Here is a 19,882-nt window from a genome sequence, read left to right as displayed (position 1 = left end):
TTATTGGGGGCGAAGCCTTAATTCCTATGTGACTGTTCTCAGGCACTTCCGTGGTTTCAATAACTCTTCCATTTTTGCTGCGTCTTTGCCTATGTGAATATAAAGGTCTTAAATTTTTAATTTTTTTTTAAATTAATCATTTAAAACATTGCAAAAAAAATTAAAAAACAAACTGAACATGCTGTGAGTATCAGTGCAGAGTGACTGTGGGGTTAGGACAAACAAGGAGACTTGTAATACGGTCTTTTAAACATGACACAAGCTTCTACGTGTCACACAACATACCAGATTCCTCTGGCATCTGGCCAGTCACGTGCCATCCCAGCACATGTTAGCAAAGGGGACACTGGCTTATCAAAGAGAAAATGATCCTGGACACCAAAATGGGACCAGAGAGAGAGAAACAAACAGAGAAAGAGAAAAAACAAAACAAAATTGAAATTTATTCAGGGAAGCAGTATAACACTGTCTTATGCATTTAATATGAAGGTAATCAACACAAGTAAATCACATAGCATGGCTTGTGAACCTGGTTCCTTCCTGACTGAAAACTAAAAGCACTTTACTCAGGTGACTTTCTTAGAGGGCAGGTTCCTGCAGATTCTCACTGACACTGGTAATATGACTTAAGTTTTGCCAAAAAACATTTTTGACTTGTAGAGAGGAAGTGGAGGTGGGGACCTAATACCACATACACACAACAGAGGGGATTGTGGAGGGACTTAACCACTATAACCAGAAATGCACATCTGCATACAGACAAATTTCAGGGTAGGAGAAGGCAATGAGTCCTTAAAGACAGCAAAATATCCAATGCTAGATCTGAAAAGAGATTTCTCCAGCATAGAGATGTAGCAGTTTATTTTGAGCATGAATCAAGGTAGGAATTAAATCGGTGCTAAGCTTGATCTTTTGGAATCACAGACTTGTTCTGTTCCTCAATTCAGTGAGGAATCAGAGATTCAATTTCTGATTTAATAAATGTATCACTTGGTGTGCCACAGACTTGCCACATTCCAAATAATTTTGTTTTCACTTGGCTGTTTTTTTCCCAAGCAAATAAGTATTGATTTTCATGTGTGTGCCGAAAAATTATTAGTTCTTAATTCCTCAAATGCTGTCATATCAAATGTTGTGGGTTTTTTCTTAGGATTTAATTGAGAATAGGGAGGCAAGCTATCCAGAATAAATATGACAAGGTAGACAAGTTGATAAGCTTTACCTTTTTTCCCCCTCAATTGAGAAATTTAGGCCTTCATCTTTGAATGCCCTGTGATGGGCATGATGCAGTCCGAACACCAACCATACAGAAAAAAATGAGAGAGTTCTCTCTGCTCATCATAGGGACACAACATTTATTTCCTCTATTTGCTCCACTCTACATTTTTGTTTCAGAGAAAAAATCTTCCTTTTGCAAGAAATCAGCTGAGTACTATTAGTTTCCCTTACATGCCTATGGCCCAAATATGCAAACTACTGAATGCCTCCTGTGAATGCTATTCAACTCTCACTGATTTGAGTTTACAGAAATCAAATGGTGCTTATTAATGGTTGGCAGAAAGCCTGACATCTTAGAGGTTTGAGATCCTAAAATACTGAAGGAAGTAAGCAATGATATGAGTTAAAGATGGAATCTGAGGTTGCAACATTCAATGTCCTGATTTTCATAAATTTGCATTACTGTGAAAACAAACAAAACAAGGCAAAATGCTGAATCAGCGAAGCCTATTCCACTTCCCAAAGAACTTAACCAGTAAACCATGAAGGAATTATGTTCTCAGTGCTCTTATTTTGACCTGTGCTTTTTGAAGAGCTCTCTACTGCTGAAGAAGGCAATGAAATAAAACCTAAGATAGGTAATCAGTATCTTGTCAATAATCATATTGCCAAGTACATTCAATGAAAAAAGTTACTGATCTTACATAAATTCTTAACTCCTGGTTAATCCAGAGTGTGACGCCTAGTTGCAAGGTTATAAATAGTTATGTTATTTCATCAGCTCCCTTTTGGTTGATGTTATGGATTAATGCGCTATGAATATAGCTAACAAGGTACAGCCATTCCTTTGGATATTTAACATGCACATTCAAGCTTTTTTTTGAAACAATCTTCTAGATTTTTGCATTTTTAAAAGTCTCAATATGAATCCCTGTTATGGATTTTCAAAATAGTTGACTGTTGTCCAGTTTTGCCATGAAAACACTTGGAAACTTTGATCCTCTCAAACATGCCTCTGCAGGAACTGAAAAATGAGATGATGCAACAAAATCCATGATGAAAATCCTTGTGTTCCTATCTGTGTGACAATGAAAACTATTGTTATGGACCCGATCCTTCAAGTCCTTAAACACAGTTATGGGACTGGGAAAAGTTGACCTGGATGCAGTTTGCTACAACCATTTTGGAGAAATTAAAATTAGTGTAGTTTTGACATAAAAAAATTATAGTAAAAAACCTCCACCCTGACAGTCTAGAATACAGAAAATATGTAATATTTATCTCAATGTAATATGTAATACTACTAGTTTAAATTGTTATTAATATAGAAAATATGAATCTTTTCTCAAGGAAATAACCAAAAAAGAGTCCTGAACTGACTTTATAATTTGGCCAAAGAGGTGGCAATAGCCATATATATTTGATTTGACAGAGACTTTCCTATGTGGAACATAAATTAATTTTTTTGGATCTGCACAGTATATATTTAGCCAAAATATAGAATCTGGACAATTTGCCATCATGCTAAAAATATTGACAGGCTATTAACTACTGGGTTTATGCTGTGATTATCTTCCTTAGCTATGCAGAAAAACATGTATACCAAAGAAAGCCAAAGATAAAAATAAATGACAGTAAATGGACATGGTGTCAGTACTGGATGTATTGCAGAGCTACCAGCTTGCATCCAGGCAATCCACCAACTCAGAGCCAAGCTGGCTGAAGCAGAAGGTCATATCTGAAGCTGCAAGAGTAAACCAGTAAAGTTTCCCCAGCCATGCCTAAGGGGGAGTCAGGCAGGAGCTATTATCAATAAAGAAGAGTAAATTGCTGTTAGCAATAACGAAGAGGCAAGGAAGACAAGGAGGGGGGCCTGGGGTGATGTGACAGAAAAGGATCACAAAACAAAAAGAATGGGACTTGAGCAGGGTCACCTCCAGCATTTGCACATAAGCAAGGAAGTGTCTACAAGGCACTGTTATGGAGAAATCCCCAAAATCCTTTCTGATAAAATAAGTATGCTGGGGTGCCTCTCTAAAGTGCCTGTACACTAATGCATGCAGCATGGGGAATAAACATGAGGAATTAGAGATCTGTGCACAGTTGCAGGGCTATGATCCTGTTGGGATCACGGAGACGTGGTGGAATGGCTACCAAGACTGGAGTGTTGCAATGGAGGAATACAGGCTCTTTCGGAAAGACAGTATGGGAAGACAAGGAGGGGGAGTTGCCCTTTATGATAGAGAACAACTGGAATGTATGGAGCTCTGTCTGGGGATGGATGATGAACCTCTGAGAGCTTATGGGTAACAATTAAAGAGCATACAGGTATGGGAGACATTGTAGAATCATAGCATCATAGAACCATAGAATAGTTTGGGTTGGAAAGGACCTTTAAAGGCCATCTAGTCCAACCCCCCTGCAATGAGCAGGGACATCTTCAACTAGATCAGGTTGCTCAGAGCCCCGTCCAACCTGACCTTGAATGTTTCCAGGGATGGGGCTTCTACAACCTCTCTGGGCAACCTGTTCCAGCGTTTCACCACCCTCATCGTAAAAAATTTCTTCCTTATATCTAGTCTGAATGTACCCTCTTTTAGTTTTAAAACCATTACCCCTTGTCCTATCGCAACAGGCCCTGCTAAAAAGTTTGTCCCCATCTTTCTTATAAGCCCCCTTTAAGTATTGAAAGGCCGCAATAAGGTCTCCCCGGAGCCTTCTCTTCTCCAGGCTGAACAACCCCAACTCTCTCAGCCTTTCTTCAGAGGAGAGGTGTTCCATCCCTCTGATCATTTTTGTGGCCCTCCTCTGGACCCGCTCCAACAGGTCCATGTCTTTCCTGTACTGAGGACTCCAGAGCTGGATGCAGTACTCCAGGTGGGGTCTCACCAGAGCAGAGCAGAGGGGCAGAATCACCTCCCTCGACCTGCTGGCCACGCTTCTTTTGATGCAGCCCAGGATACGGTTGGCTTTCTGGGCTGCGAGTGCACATTGCTGGCTCATGTCCAGTTTTTCATCCACCAGTACCCCCAAGTCCTTCTCCGCAGGGCTGCTCTCAATCCCTTCATCCCCCAGCCTGTATAGATACCGGGTTTGCCCTGACCCAGGTGCAGGACCTTGCACTTGGCCTTGTTGAACCTCATGAGGTTCACACGGGCCCACTTCTTAAGCCTGTCCAGGTCCCTCTGGATGACATCCCATCCCTCAGGCGTGTCAACCGCACCACTCAGCTTGGTGTCATCTGCAAACTTCCTGAGGGTGCACTCGATCCCACTGTCTATGTCGTTGATGAAGATATTAAACAGGACTGGTCCTAACACAGACCCCTGAAGGACACCACTTGTCACTGATCTCCATCTGGACATTGAGCTGTTGACCACTACCCTCTGGATGCGACCATCCTCCGAACAGTCCATCCATCAAATCCATATCTCTCCAATTTAGAGAGAAGGATGTTGTGGGGGACCGTGTCAAAGGCCTTACAGAAGTCATCCAGATAGATGACATCCGTAGCTCTTCTCTTGTCCACTGATGTAGTCACTCCATCGTAGAAGGCCACTAGGTCGGTCAGGCAAGACTTGTCCTTGGTGAAGCCATGCTGGCTGTCTCAAATCCCCTCCCTGTCGTCCATGTGCCTTAGCATAGCTTCTAGGAGGATCTGTTCCATGATCTGCCCAGGCACAGAGGTGAGGCTGACAGGTCGGTAGTTCCCAGGGTCCTCCTTTCTACCCTTTTTATAAATGGGTGCAATGTTTCCCCTTTTCCAGTCACTGGGGACTTTGCCTGGCTGCCATGACTTTTCAAATATCATGGAGAGTGGCTTGGCAACTACATCTGCCAGTTCCCTCAGGACTCTGGGATGCATCTCGTCAGGTCCCATGGACTTGTGTATGTTCAGGTTCCTCAGGTGGTCTCGAACCTGATCTTCTCTTACAGTGGGAGGGACTTTGCTCCCCCAGTTCCTGCCTTGCGGTCCATCCACTCGAGAGGTGTGGGAAGAGAGGTTGCCAGTGAAGACTGAGGCAAAAAAGTTGTTGAGTACCTCAGCCTTCTCCTCGTCCGTTGTTACCAGTTTGTGAGTCATGTTCATCGGGGGGGTACGCTTTCTTTGACCTTCCTTTTCTGGCTGACATACCTATAGAAGCCCTTCTTATTATTCTTTGCATCCCTTGCCACGTTCAGCTCAAGCCATGCCTTGGCCTTCCTGACCCCATCCCTACACAACCGGGCAACGTCCCTGTACTCTTCCCAGGATACCTGTCCCTGCTTCCACTGCCTGTGCATTTCCTTCTTGCCCTTTAGTTTGACCAGCAGGTCTTGACTCATCCATGCCAGTCTCTTGCCTTCCTTTCCTGATTTCTTACACTTAGGGATCGAGAGCTCTTGCACTCTATGGAAAGCATCCTTAAAGATCTGCCAGCTCTGTTCCGCTCCCTTGTCCCTGAGGGCAGTTTCCCAGGGGGTCCCATTGACTAACTCCTTGAACAGCTGGAAGTTTGCTTTCCTAAAATTCAGGGCCCTGACTTTACTCTTCGCCTGTCCCATATCCCTCAGGACTGCGAACTCCACCAGTGCAGGTTCACTGCAGCCCAGGCTGCCTCCAATCTTGACGTCACCGATTAGCTCACTTGCGTTGGTGACCATCAGGTCCAGTATCGCATCCCCTCTGGTAGGGCTGTCTATTACCTGGCCTCAGAAGTTGTCCTCAATGCTCTCTAGGAGTCTCCTGGATTGCCTGCAGCTCCCCATGCTACTTCTCCAGCAGATGTCGGGGTGGTTGAAGTCCCCCAGCCGGATGAGAGCCTGCGAGCACGATGCCTCCTGGAGCTGGAGTAAGAAGACTTCGTCAATAGGCTCCCCTTGATCGGGCAGCCTGTAGTAAACACCAACCACAAGGTTCCCTTTGTTGCCTCGGTCTCTAATTCTTACCCATAAGCTTTCAACCTGCTCGTGGCTATTCTTCAGAGACAGCTCTTCACAATCTATCCATTTCCTGACATAGAGGGCAACCCCTCCGCCCCTCCTTCCTCGCCTGTCCCTTCTGAAAAGCTTGTAGCCATCGATACCGCACTCCAGTCATGGGATTCGTCCCACCAAGTTTGAGTAATGGCAACTAGGTCATAGCTTTCCAGCAGCACGGTGGCTTCCAGAGGTGGAAAGCTGCTGTGTGGAGTCCCACAGAACAAGTCATAGAAGCCGTCGAAGGAGAAGGTGAGTCGAGTCAGTTGGCAGAAGTGAAAGCCATCCAACTGGCCCTAGAGATTACTGAATGAGAAAAGTGGCCAGTACTATATCTCTCTACTGACTCATGGATGCTGGCAAATGCCCTATGAGGGTGGCTACAGCAGTGGAAGAAGACCAATTGGCAGCACAGAGGCAAACCCATCTGGGCTGCCGCATTGTGGCAGGACATTGCTGCCCAGGTAGAGAACCTTGCTGTAAAGGTACATCATGTAGATGCTCACGTGCCTAAGAACCGTGCTACTGAAGAACATCGAAACAACGAGCAGGTAGACAACGTTGTCAGAATTGAAGTGGCTCAGATGGACCTGGACTGGGACCATAAGGGTGAGCTATTCGTAGCTCAGTGGGCCCATGCAACATCTGGACATCTAGGAAGAGGTGCAATGTACAGAGCCAGGGGTGATCCAGGGATGGGCCTGAACACTGAAGCCATCACACAGGTTTTCCGTGAAAGCAAAACATGCACCATAATCAAGCGAGCCAAGCGAGTAAAGCCTCTCTGGTATAGACAACGGTGGCTGCAATATCAATATGGGGAGGCCTGGCAGATCAATTATATCACACTGCCATGAACCCACCAAGGCAAGCACTGCATGCTTACCATGGTGGAGGTGACCACCAGAGGGTTGGAAACACCCTGTTAGCAATATCACCGCTCAAAACACCATCCTGATCATCAGAGGGTTGGAAACACCCTGTTAGCAATATCACTGCTCAAAACACCATCCTGATCCTTGTAAAGCAAGTTCTGTGGCGGCACAGCACCCCAGAAAGAATCAGGTCAGACAACAGGACTCATTTCCAAAGCAACTTCATGAGCATCTGGGCCAAGGAACACGGCATTGATCATAGAATCATAGAATAGTTTGGGTTGGAAGGGACCTTTAAAGGCCATCTAGTCCAACCCCCCTGCAATGAGCAGGGACATCTTCAACTAGATCAGGTTGCTCAGAGCCCCGTCCAACCTGACCTTGAATGTTTCCAGGGATGGGGCTTCTACAACCTCTCTGGGCAACCTGTTTCAGTGTTTCACCAAACAGGATTGGGTGTACCACATTCCCTATCATGCACCAGTCTCTGGAAAGACTGAAGGATACAATGGACTGTTAAAGACTGTACTGAAACTGATGGGCGCTGGGACATAGAAGGACTGGGATGCAAATTTAGCAGAAGCCACTTGGCTGGTTAATACCAGAGGATCAGATAACTGACCTGGCCCTGCCCAAACAAAACTCCTATGTCCCTGTAGTGCGTGTAGGGAACTGGCTGGGAAAGACATCATGGGCAAATACATTCGTGGGATTGCTTTCGGTCAAGGACCCAGGTATAATTGGTGGGTAACGCAGGAGGATGGGGAAATCTGTTGTGCACCTCAAGGAGATTTAACCCTAGGGGAAAATAACCCATGATTTGAGTTGTATATTATAGGAAGTACAACAGCAGGAATCACCTGAACCAACAGAGAATGAGCCTTGCAAGAAGCCAAGCAAGTGCAGCAGCAACGCAACCTGAGCTGGCTTTGGCATCCAATAACTCAACACAACATGCAACCTCTCCTGTCCTGAGTGACCACCATAATGAATGGAGCCCAAGTCATAGACTAAGTGAACTCAACGGACATTTTACGGACATTTTACGGACATTTTACAGAGGAGGCCCATAGACTAAGGGAACGATATCTGTGTATATATCAAAGGACAGGAAGGGGGAGTGGTGATTAATGAGGATGTATTGGATAGTGTAGGACCTGAGCATGATGTAAATGGTATGGAATAAGGTGTAGAGGTTGTACTGGGTTTGGCTGGGATGGAGTTAACTTTCTTCATAGCAGCTGGTATGGTGCTGTGTCTTAGATTTGTGGCTAAAACAGTGTTGATAACACACTAGTGTTTTGCCTATTGCTGAGCAGTGCTTGCACAGTATCAAGGCTTTTTCTTTTTTCCCACTCTGCTCCCTGCAGCGAGTAGGCCAGGGGTGGGAGGGGACGCAACCTGGACAGCTGACCCAGACTGACCAAAGGGATATTCCATGCCATACAACATCATGCTCAGCAATAAAAACTGAGGGGAGGAGGGGTTTGGAAGGTAGCCATTGCTTGGAGACTGGCTGGGCATCAGTCTACTTGTGGGAGGTGGTGAGTGATTGCCTTTGCATCACTTCTTTTGTTTTCTTCCTCTTTCCTTCACTTATTAACCTATCTTTATCTCAATTCACGAGTTTTCTCGCTTTTGCTCTTCCTATTCTTTCCCCCGTCCCAGTGGGCTGGGAGAGTGAGCCGCTGTGTGGTGCTTAGCTGCTGGCCAGGGTCAACCCACCACACTACTTAAAAAATGTTTCTCTGCTAATTGGTTTATAACTGCATCAATCTTTGTAGAAATTAGTTCTTTCAATGCACCACAAGCTACATACACGTTTGGACTATTTTGGAAACATATAGGACTGAATTAGTCGCATCTTAACTAGCCCTGATTTTTAGTTCTTTAAACATTTCTTCTTTAGTTGTCTAAATGAGGTCTAATTTCTGTGATATTGTACACAACACTTTTTTGAAGTATAAAGCTTAGTAATTTTTTTTTATATATTTGAAGGACACTTTTAGGATTCGTAGCAAGAGACCACAACCATATGTCACTCAGATGATACTCCCATAGTAATAAGACTGTTTTTCCAAAACATTATAGACAGCTTCTTCCTTTATTAATTGGATGACGTCAGGGATTTCAGCTACTAACCCATTTTGCACACTGTATTAGAAATATTCAGGGAAGTGATCTAAAATGAACCTTTTCAGTGTAAGACTTGAATCTAGAGCACTGTATATATTCTATATGCAGATCAGCAAAAGTTAACACATCAGGAAACACAACAGTCCAAAGTGAATAAATGAGAACTGGTATTTCACAGTGTAGAAATATAAATCGGAACACTAACTCAGATCCACAGATTAAGACAGCATTGATGTTATTGTGGGCTGATGAAAAGAATAGCAGACAGAGAATACCGGCTAGAGAAAAGCAGGAGCTTCTCAAATACCATAGCAGGTCACAGAGATACAAAAATGCACCTCGTGCACTGCTATACCAGTCTATGCTGCAACTGGGAGGGTGCACCTGCATTTACTGCACATGGCATCACTGTTGGGTTTGGCTCGCCAACTCTCCAATGCAAGTGGCTTGCAACGGTTACTGGTCATAATGTGATGGTCTTATTCAAGTCATTAATCTCCTGCTTTTCCTTACCACTGCCAGGGGTGATTGGCCCATACCCCACACAGTTGTGCTCTGTTGTCAGCCAGCACCTATAATACTTCTGTCTGTCTTCCCATTGCAGATGGCATGGCCTTGGATACAAGCTTCAGCAGTACCCACAATTGCGTATCCATTAATTGCTGAAGGTGGAGTGTAAGATATACATGTATCAGCTGGTATCCAGCATCAGGTGGTTTTCCTGTGGGTAAGGTGGAGGGATTTTTCTCGTTAGCTAAGTGTGCTGCAAGACATTTTGATGACTCCTGGGATTTGAATCTAACTTACAGCTTTAGAAAATGCTTGGACAACTAGCCTTACACATTTTGCCTTTATTATGTCATTCTGCTCACAATTTGGATGCTGGATTTGCCTCATGATAACTAGTTAAGATATCTTTTGTATCCCTCCAGGACTACACATGCCTTTGGCTCAAGGGCAGAGCCTGGAGTACAGCTCAATAGTTCTGAGAGTGGAATTTGTCATTGGCAATAAGTCCTTTAAAGTTTTATTTCCAAGGCCATTTGTACTTGTACTATAACTTGAAGAAAGCAAAAATATCATTCTACAGAAGTGAAGAAATACAGAACAATTGGCTCAGCAACAGCTGCTATGTATTTTCCATGCAACAGGTTTACTCCTAGAGTGAACAATTTTGATTAATTCCTTACAAGCCATCTTGTGGATCAAGTTAATAGGGAGTGGTCACTTCATGTGTGAAGTGATTAATTCTGAGGGGAATAAATGCTACGTTGACTTAAAGTAAGTCACTAAGCCATGCAACATATAGCATTAAGTGTCTGCAAAAACAAGTTTTCTTCATAGCTGAACACAATTATTCCTGATCTCCCACCACATCAGCACTATAAAGGGTAAGCAAATTCAGAGCCAAATTGGAATTGCCTTTTCTAGAGCAATATTCAATAAGCTATGGCTTCCAGTGAATCAGCAAAAACAATCTGAAAGGTCATGACCTTGGAGGTCATAGCCTATCTCTTTTCTCTCCCCAAGATTTGCTCAGCTACCTGTAACCAGCCTTTAGAACATTAGTGTTCTGAAAGGAGTGTATTGTGTTTTTAAAATTCCATTTTAATACTCTCTCTCTCTCTCAAACCTACCATGCACAGAATGCAGAGACAAAGGCCAGCTGCAAGATTCAGTAGAAGTCACTGCAGCAATTGTGGCGCTGGCTGAGAAACAGCCTAAAGGATTCCAAATATCATTTAAGGTGGAGCTGCTGTTAGTAGCCACAGTCTGAATCCCAGGATGAAAAAAAAAAAAAAAAGATAATGCCTCTCTTAGGACATTAAACCAGTTTTCCCTCTTCACAATACATCTAGATTACAGCCTCTGTTAAAGGCCAATGTAGGCTCCAAAAGAAATACAATTTTTATAGATCAGGTCCCTCACCAACACTAAAAAGACACCTTGTTTTAATTAATAACTTATGAAAATTCTATTGAACCAAGACATATCAAAACTCCCCTTGCCACTCTGACCAGAGGTTGCATAGAATTCTTCAGGACATTTGATTCACAGCTACAGCCTTGTTCAGACTATTTCAGCAGTGTCATATTGCACACAGTGATCCTGTGATCTGCATGCAGGTGAAACCATTCCATCCATTTCGGAGACTGAATCATCATAAATGCACAAACCACTTCTTTACCCTTTAAGGAACTTGCAATCTTTACTACTACTTTTAATATAAACAAACTCTTTTTTCAATTAACCCTTTACTTTCTTGAACTTCTTTTAAAGAGAAAATTGTCAGCTCTGTTTTCTTAGGTGGATATTCATGTAGTTGAACATAAATATTGATTATCCTTTATTTTATACTAGGCAGCACATGTGCTTTTAGCCAAGGATGGAAAGAAGGTACAAGGGTTACAGACTGAACAGTGACATTTCTAGAAATAGAACTAGATTAAATATTTGAATTATGTCATGGGTGATATTAAGTGCCACACCATGTGATCCTGAGTGACATTTTAGAGGAATGGCAGAGTCATAGCTAAAGTTCACACAGACACATAAACACCGATAACATATATGCACATTTTAAACTGTTAAGTTGTCTAATGGTGATACTGTACTGAGCAGAACTTTCCATGTGGTGGAGAAACGGGTTACAAAAGATGCTGGTCTTTTATATTTGAGAAATAATTCCTTTGAGTCATCCTTAGCTTGATCTAGAACCCACAGAAGCCAGTGGAAATTTTTCTCTGCCCTTCTACAGCAGTTGTGGGCACCTTAGAAACATCTGCAAGAAATGTCATAAGTGACTAAACGCCTGATATACCATTTTTAGATGCCTAAAAAACAGTTTACATTGCTCTTGGTTTGCTATATCACTCTACAAGGTCAGAGGATAAGATCTAAATTAAAACATTAAATCTCATAAAGCAATATTTGTGGGTTTTTTTCAGTTTCACAGGAGGTTCCGCCTGAACATCAGGAAACCCTATTTTACTGTGAGCGTGACCAAGCACTGGAACAGGTTGCCCAGACAAGTTGTGGAGTCTCCCTCCTTGGAGATATTCAAAAGGTATCTGGACGTGGTCCTGGGCAGCCTGCTCTAGGTGGCCCTGCTTGAGCAGGGACATTGGACCAGATGACCTCCAGAGGTGCCTTCCAACCCACACCATTCTGTGATTCTTTGATTCTGTACATGGGCTTGATCGGCAGTCCATCTCAAATGCTTCTGAATCAATTGCATACTCTCCCGTGATAACTCAGGCATCGCGATACCAATAATGGGCATGGGATGGGAATGCACAATCATGCAATTCTTCTTCCAGGCATGATAATAGTCTCCTTCTGTGGACAACTCCTGGTACCTAGAGAGAGCTAGGAAGAGCTGTTAGCTCTTGATGGTCCTGCTTTGGGTGGGATTTCCAAGGTAATGGCTCTCTGGAACCTCCCTTTTGTTCCCAGGAGAAGCAACCATCTACTACTACCCTGACTCAGCCCAGGATTAACAGCTATCTTTCTTTTATTTTCTGCCAGTACCACCCCCCAAGTAGAGCTTCTAAGTTAAGAGCCCCTTTTTGTTAACACATGTAAATCTAAAAAGACTCCATAAGAATCATTTTCATATAAATATGGGATCTACACATAGCAAAACAGAGAGTAGAAGAAAAGAAAGGAAGGGAAGCAAGCGAGTCCAAACTTAACACCAGGGACCTTATCTCCACTCACCACAAAACTTAAGGAGAGGTATAATTCTCCCCACTTTGCTCATACAAGAAGATGAAGCTTTCTCTCTTTCACACACACACACACACGCTCTCTCACTCTTTCTTTCTCTTTTCCTAATACTTTCAGAAACTTCTATCTTTAGTTAGTCATCCTTGCTGTAAGTTTCTTTAAATTGTAATTGGATAGTCTTCCAGATTCTGGAGGGCCCTTTTGTCAGAGGAATTTCTGGGGATATAGCCCCTATTTGATGAAATTGAGAGTTGCTAAATTAACAAAGGACTGACTAAAGATACGATTCCTTGCTTGTAGTAGAAATCCTGTTTTACCAGCAACTGTTTTTAAGGAACCCTAAAACAAAATACTTATGCTTGTACATTCATGTTCCCATGTTCCTGTATTTTATTTTCTGTCAAATTAGACTCTGAATTTATGAATATCATGATCTCTGTGTGTGTGTGTCGTATTGAGAATTTGGATCTTAGCCTGCATGCTTGCTACCCTCAACCTTAGAGATCCCAAATGTGTAGGCACCATTTGAACTAATTTCCCCAAATCAGTTTCATTTTTGCATTTTCTCTGAGTGTACATGTGGCTCTTATTCACATGCAAAAGCCCTACATGTAGCATGGAGTTATACTTACATCAATAAGCTGCTGCTGATCCTTCTCAGACATATTGGTCAAACTATAGTACTTTCCAGAAAGGTCTCCTTTCAGCCCAGCTAGAGCAGTGACCACAACATTTTCCACTTCTCTCCTCTCTGCCCTGGTACAAGCTGGAGGAAGGCTGAGGCCCCGGATGCTACGACCAGTACGTACACGTGATGAGAGGACATAGCGCTCATCAAATTGACCATGGGTGATCTGAAGGAAGAATGTTTTTTAATTTACACACAGTCCCCCATTTTGTACACTACCATTTAAAAAACCCATCATACAAAAATGGGGCATCTTTCTGCTCAGGGAACATGACCTCTCCTAGATATCACAGAACATTAGGAACCCCTCAGTGTTTCAGATACTAAGGTTTTTTTAGGAACTCCAAAGTTCTTTTGCTAACTGAATGTGGCAAAGTAACCAGCTGATCCTTCTTAGCTCCAGCATGGAATATGAAAGGATCTGAGTGGCTTTTGGAAATATGGATATGAACATAGAAAGAAGGCCAGGTATGGAAAATCTTTTGAAAGAGGAAAGCCCAAGATGATGCTAATCTACACCATTATTGAACTATGAAGGAAATACTAAGCAATGGGTAAGATTTGATTGTGTGTGTGCGGGGGGGGGAAATGCTTTCACTCTAATCCTTAAATACATGGTTATCTTTATCTCATGAACAGACTCACAGTGCCATTAGGCAGAGGCCCAAATGCTTAGTACCAGCTGGGATTAATTCCTCTGTTAAGAACAAGGTAGGGATGCAACTAGCTTGCTATTAGGGCCATGAGTGCACCAAGGAGCTCTGCAAACCTCTTTCACCCTCTCTCCACTGGGTTTTAGCCAGCTCTGATATTGCACAGCTGTGTAACCATGGATCCAACAACTTTGAAAAGAGCTGTCTGAAAAAGGTCTGTGAGAAGTTTCATCTGGGGTCTTTACATCTTGGTTTGAGCTGCATTTAATCTAAGGCCCTCACCCTCAGTCCTTGCCTGAGCTACTTTGTAGGTATGCCTGTGCCTGGCCTTGTACCTTGTTTATCCTGACCCTGCCTTGCTGACCTGATCTCAGACTTGCCTTGTCACTATGGGATTCTCTGTCAATCACTGGGCTGTTGGCTGAACCTGGTTACTGTAACTAGACCTGTTCTCTTCTTGCTTGGGTACTGTGGAACTGTGCCCTTGGTGAGCCCACTGTTCTGCCTGTCTTGCTATCACTCTTGGCTCCTGGCTTGCTCCTCTTGCACAGTCTCATGCCTCTGACACTTCTGCATGATGTCAGGGTGTAATTGAATAGTCAGGTGAACACTAGAGTAGTCAGGTGAAAGAGGTCCAGTAAAGAGAGGAAATTAGAAGAGAAGAATAAGGAAGAGAAAGAAAGGCCATGTAGATGCTAGCCTGGTTTGTCCTTTGTCAGATGCTGAAAATCCCAGCAAATCTAAGCTGTAAACTAACAACAGCCTTGCAAAAAGAAAGGACAGAACCAGGCCTCACTTCATTTAGACATACTCCCTGTGGGATGTGCCATTTCAGTCATTTGTGGCATCCCAGTTTCCTTAGCCAGTTTCCTCACTTTCTTTGGAGTTGGATAAGGGGGAAAAAAAAGTACTATTACATACAATATTATCATTGTAAGAAGCAGCATTGAATCTTTATTTCCTCATTATTTTATTTAAATCCTACCTTGGATGCATCCAGGTCTGTGTGATGCTTCATTGTGCATGGATCGTAGCCATTATGTCTCACTTTAATGACAGGGTCAAAAATCTCAGCAAATACCTATGGAGTCAAGAGAATCTACAAAGAGTCTTCAGTATCATAGAAACACTTTAATGCACTAACTTCAGTCACAAGGGAAATCCCTTGGTACAGGCTCCTGGATGGCAGCCATAAAGGGGACTTTGCAAGTGCTGACGGGTAAATATGAAGGGAAGGGTCATATGTGGGTTGTATCTTTGAAAATTGGTCTCTGAAAAAATTATCATCTCTCAAAATCTGATCTATTTTCAATAGATTTCTCTTTTATGTAGCAGGGGGTAACTGCCAGTAGTTTGCCATGAGTTTCTCAGTTGCTCTGAGTTTCTGCTGTACCTCTTAGAAGCAGAACATGGAATTTCACCCTCTGTCTCCTAACAATAAATTGGGAGATTGTTGGTGGTGGATTTCAGTCATTTTGACCTAAACAGTGCTCTGTAGTGGTTGCTCATCTTCACAACAAAAATTGCACCTTTACCTTACAATTGTACCTTACTTTAGTTACAAGCTTATTCTAGTTACCACAGATGATAGGTACTGGATGTGGTGGCAACCAGATTAGATTTCAGGATTTTTTAGCAACTAAAATACACATTCAGTCCCCAGGCAGCTTGTGTCCTGTCCTTAGGTCATATGAGAATACCTATGTCTTCACTGCCATTGGATACTGGTGCTAGTTAGAGCCATTTGGCACAGGTATGTCAACACATCACAATCACACCTTCATTCTGTTGTGCAGCAATAACTCTGGCAGAGCTTTTCAAGGCAGTCACCATCTCTAAATAAGTAAAACAAATCACAGAAGTTGGTAGTTCCAGAATACCAGATGTCTTCTTCCATCCTGAGCAGCCTAGCATTTGGGATACTATTAAGAGATTGTATAATAATAGATACCTGCCTATCCTAATACTATCTTTGGCTTTTGTCATGGTCCAATAGCTATGGCTTAAAGATGCCCGGCACTTCACAGAAGCCATTTTCTTTTCAGTTCTGCCTCAACTGTTTTACAATGTAATTTCCATATTACCTTTATTTTGATGTGTCTCTTGTTTTTCCATAAACTATGTTTAGTAGTAGGAAAGAGAGCAGCTGTTGGAGGCAAATAGAGTATTGCTCCCAAGCAGCCATATTTTATTAACTTTGACTGCAGTAGAGAGGGCTCCTTTAGCAATGCCTCATATTCACTGCATTTCCTAATGCAGAATAGCATTCAAATCCTCATAACGAGTAGGGAAAATACTGTCTTTATGCACATGACCTGCCCCTTATATATTCTCTGGGATACAATTTCTCTTAGGAGTGCATATTCTACTAAGAATGTGTTCATGTAATGAGTTCTTGTGAACTATACCATACAAACTGAACCAAATATGATAGCATTGTGAAAATATTTTACCTCATAGGATTCTTCATCACCTGCAACCATGCCCACAGTTTTAATGAAAGGATGGCCAGGATTGTCAACCCCGGTTTGGATACACTGGTCTAGGGTGTAGCCATTGGGAGTCATCTTGTCCCTTAGCCTAGCATAAATTGCTGGTGTGAGGCATTCAGCCATGCAGTTGTTATGTTTGCGGAGATCAGGATAGTCTGCACTGAAGAGAAAAAAAATCACAAGCACTTAATGTGATATCTTTAAACAGTAATCCTTGCTAGTTTAAGAAACTACTTAAGCGATCAGGAGATATGGAGTACATAGCACAGCTGAAAAATATAATTAGTTCTTGGTTTATACATGTATTAGGTTTATGCGGCAAGGTTTTCGTAGCGGGGGGGGCTGCAGGAGTGGCTTCTGTGAGAAGAGATCAGGGGCTGCCCCCATGTCGGACAGAGCCAGTTCCAGCCGACTCCAAAATGGACCCACCGCTGGCCAAAGCTGAGCCAATCAGTGAAGCTGGTGGCACCTCTGTGATAACAAATTTAAGAAAGGGTAAAAAAAACTGCATAGCAGTTGTGAGAGAGAGAAGTGAGAAAAAATGTGAGAGAAACAATCCTACAGACACCAAGGTCAGTGAAGAAGGAGGGGGAGGAGGTGCTCCAGGTGCCGGAGCAGAGATTCCCCTGCAGCCCATGGTGAAGACCATGGTGAGGCAGGTTGTCCCCCTGCAGCCTGTGGAGGACCCCATGCCAGAGGAGGTGGATGTGACCTGAAGGAAGCTGCAGCCCATGGCGAGCCCATGCTAGAGCAGGTTCCTGTCAGGAACTGCAGCCCATGGAGAGGAGCCCACACAGGAGCAGGTTTTCTGGCAGGAACTGTGGCCTGTGGAGGACCCATGCAGGAACAGTCTTTTCCTGAAGGACTGTACCCCATGGAAAGGACCCACACTGGAGCAGTTCTTGAAGAACTGCAGCTTGTTCTTGGGTTCTTGGGAAGGATCCACATTGGAGAAGTTTGTGAAGGACTGTATCCCATGGGAGGGACCCCATGCTGGAGCAGGGGAACAGTGTGAGGAAGAAGGAGTGGCAGAGACGAAGTGTTATGAGCTGACCACAACCCCCATTCCCCATCCCCCCTGTGCCGCTTGGGGGGCAGGAGATAGAAGAGTTAGGAGTGAAGTTGAGCCTGGGAAGAAGGGGGGTGTGGGGGACAGGTGATTTTAGTTTTGTTTTTATTTCTCACTATCCTACTCTGTTACAAGTAATTGGCAATAAATTAATCTTCCCCAAGTCGAGTCTGTTTTGCCCGTGACAGTAATTGGTGAGTGATCTCCCTGTCCTTATCTCAACCCATGAGGTTTTTCATCTTATTTTCTCCCCCTGTCTTGCTGAGGAGGGGGAGTAAGAGAGTGGCTGGGTGGGCATCTGGCAGCCAGCCAAGGATAACCCACCACAATACATTGCACTGAAATTTAGGAAGGGAGGAATATTGAAGTCACGCAAAGTACTCCACACTGCACTGGTGGGCAACTACACTAACAGACAATAGCAGCTTTCTGTTACTTGGAGCAACCAGAAAAATGAATCCCAATGATCTTTGAAAGTGTATTAAACCCTATTAAATCTCTGCTGAGACACTCTTATTCAGAATTAAACGAGCTCTAACATTGTTTTGTTCAAGTAGGAAATTAATTATGTTTAACTGGATAAGAGCTCTCATTCTGAACTGAGATGTTCTTGCAGCTTTGTGGACATCAGTGGAACTGTCTGATCTATATCAGCTGGGAATCTAACTCTCTTACAATATTTGGGGTTGTTTTAATGGTTTTATTTACAAAAAGCTGTACAGTATAATAAACCAGAGAAAATGAAGACATTATGCTTTAGTAAAGCATTTTTGCAAGTGAGTCATCACATTTACCTTGTTTTGATAACTTTGCTTTATGCACAACCCCATTATTTTTATAAGAATTTATTTGAACTAAGATTATTTGCCACGTAAAAAAAAAGTCTGTCAAAGCCTGGTCCTTTTTTTTTGGTGTTTTGTTTTGTTTTTTCACAAATATGGCCAGCAAAGTCAACTTACATATCTGTAGTTAGTTTCTAATCATCAACCAACTAGTTTTTAAACAGAATTAGGAATATTTCAAGTACAGTAGTTACATAAGAGATTTCTTTACTACTTGCATAATTAAAATATTTTCATGGTTCCTAATAGTAGAATCTATACAATCAGCCAGTCCAATAGGCGCTGAAAGCATTCAAGAGCTGATGAGATAAAATAAGGACTAATTTGGTGCTTTGCCTAAAAATGGAACCATTTTTCAGGCTTGTCATTGTTTGGCAATGTTTTTGTGAGTGTGTTGATATGATCTCACATCCCTATTTTCTGGTCTTGAAGGCTATTGTCAGTGCTATCTAAAACTGGGGTTATTAATAAAGGATGCTGGGTTTTAGGTTGTCAGTCAACAGCCCATATGCAGACACATAGATGGTGTGTTTGCATGAGGGAGTAGGTACTCTGCAGCTTTAATGAGGATCTTCCTCCCTCAAAGAGTTAAACACTATGCCTAGCCCAGTTAACTGGGTCCTATGCTCAGCTGACTACTTAACCCAAAGTGCTTACCTTGGAGGGAAGAGTTTTCGTTTTTCTTGAACAGCAGCCTTGACATTTTGCTTATTGAGGAGGTACCCAGTGGTTAGGACCCCTGTGCCTGCTGCTGCAAAGAGTGCAGCAGTTGCACGACCAGCCAGGAGACGACAGAATGTGCTAGCCATTCGTCTTGGAAGGATGCAATTTCTAGAAGAGAAGACAACCTAAAATCAACCCATAAGACCTCATACAATGCAAATGAAAAATAAACCCTCACTTTTAACTGTAGTCCAATAAAAGAAGCAATTAATTTTTATTATTGGTTTGCATTGAAACAGTGTGTTAAGAAAAATGGTTAGTATTTACTGTATTTCTATATATGTACCTTTGGTAGACTTGGAAATCAATTGATTTTTAGTGCTGTATTGAGCGCACAATTCTAAACCCAACACCCAGAATATTTTAATTGTTTTAATGATTTAGGGCCATAATTGAATGCTTTAGCTTGCTTCATAGTAACAATGCATTACACAGAGACATCTTTCCACTGACCAAAAAGGTACAATATCAGAGTAAGAAACAGCAGACAAAAATATT

At 42.8% G+C, this 19,882-nt stretch overlaps 1 protein-coding gene across 1 annotated transcript in view; it reads right to left on the bottom strand.

The window, feature by feature from the left end:
- LOC127028487 (creatine kinase S-type, mitochondrial) overlaps positions 1-19,470 on the bottom strand; it is a 36,002-nt gene extending 16,532 nt beyond the window's left edge. The window contains exons 1-5 of the mRNA XM_050914229.1: positions 19,319-19,470; positions 16,712-16,910; positions 15,244-15,339; positions 13,550-13,771; positions 286-371 (exon numbers count right to left, since the gene is read on the bottom strand). Coding sequence (XP_050770186.1) covers positions 286-371; positions 13,550-13,771; positions 15,244-15,339; positions 16,712-16,910; positions 19,319-19,470 — 755 coding nt within the window. The remainder of the gene's footprint in view (positions 1-285; positions 372-13,549; positions 13,772-15,243; positions 15,340-16,711; positions 16,911-19,318) is intronic.
- Positions 19,471-19,882: the final 412 nt, after the last annotated feature.

Source organism: Gymnogyps californianus, unplaced genomic scaffold (genome assembly GCF_018139145.2).
Source record: "Gymnogyps californianus isolate 813 unplaced genomic scaffold, ASM1813914v2 HiC_scaffold_33, whole genome shotgun sequence".
NCBI lineage: Eukaryota > Metazoa > Chordata > Aves > Accipitriformes > Cathartidae > Gymnogyps > Gymnogyps californianus.
This window is presented reverse-complemented; position numbering and strand designations above follow the sequence as displayed.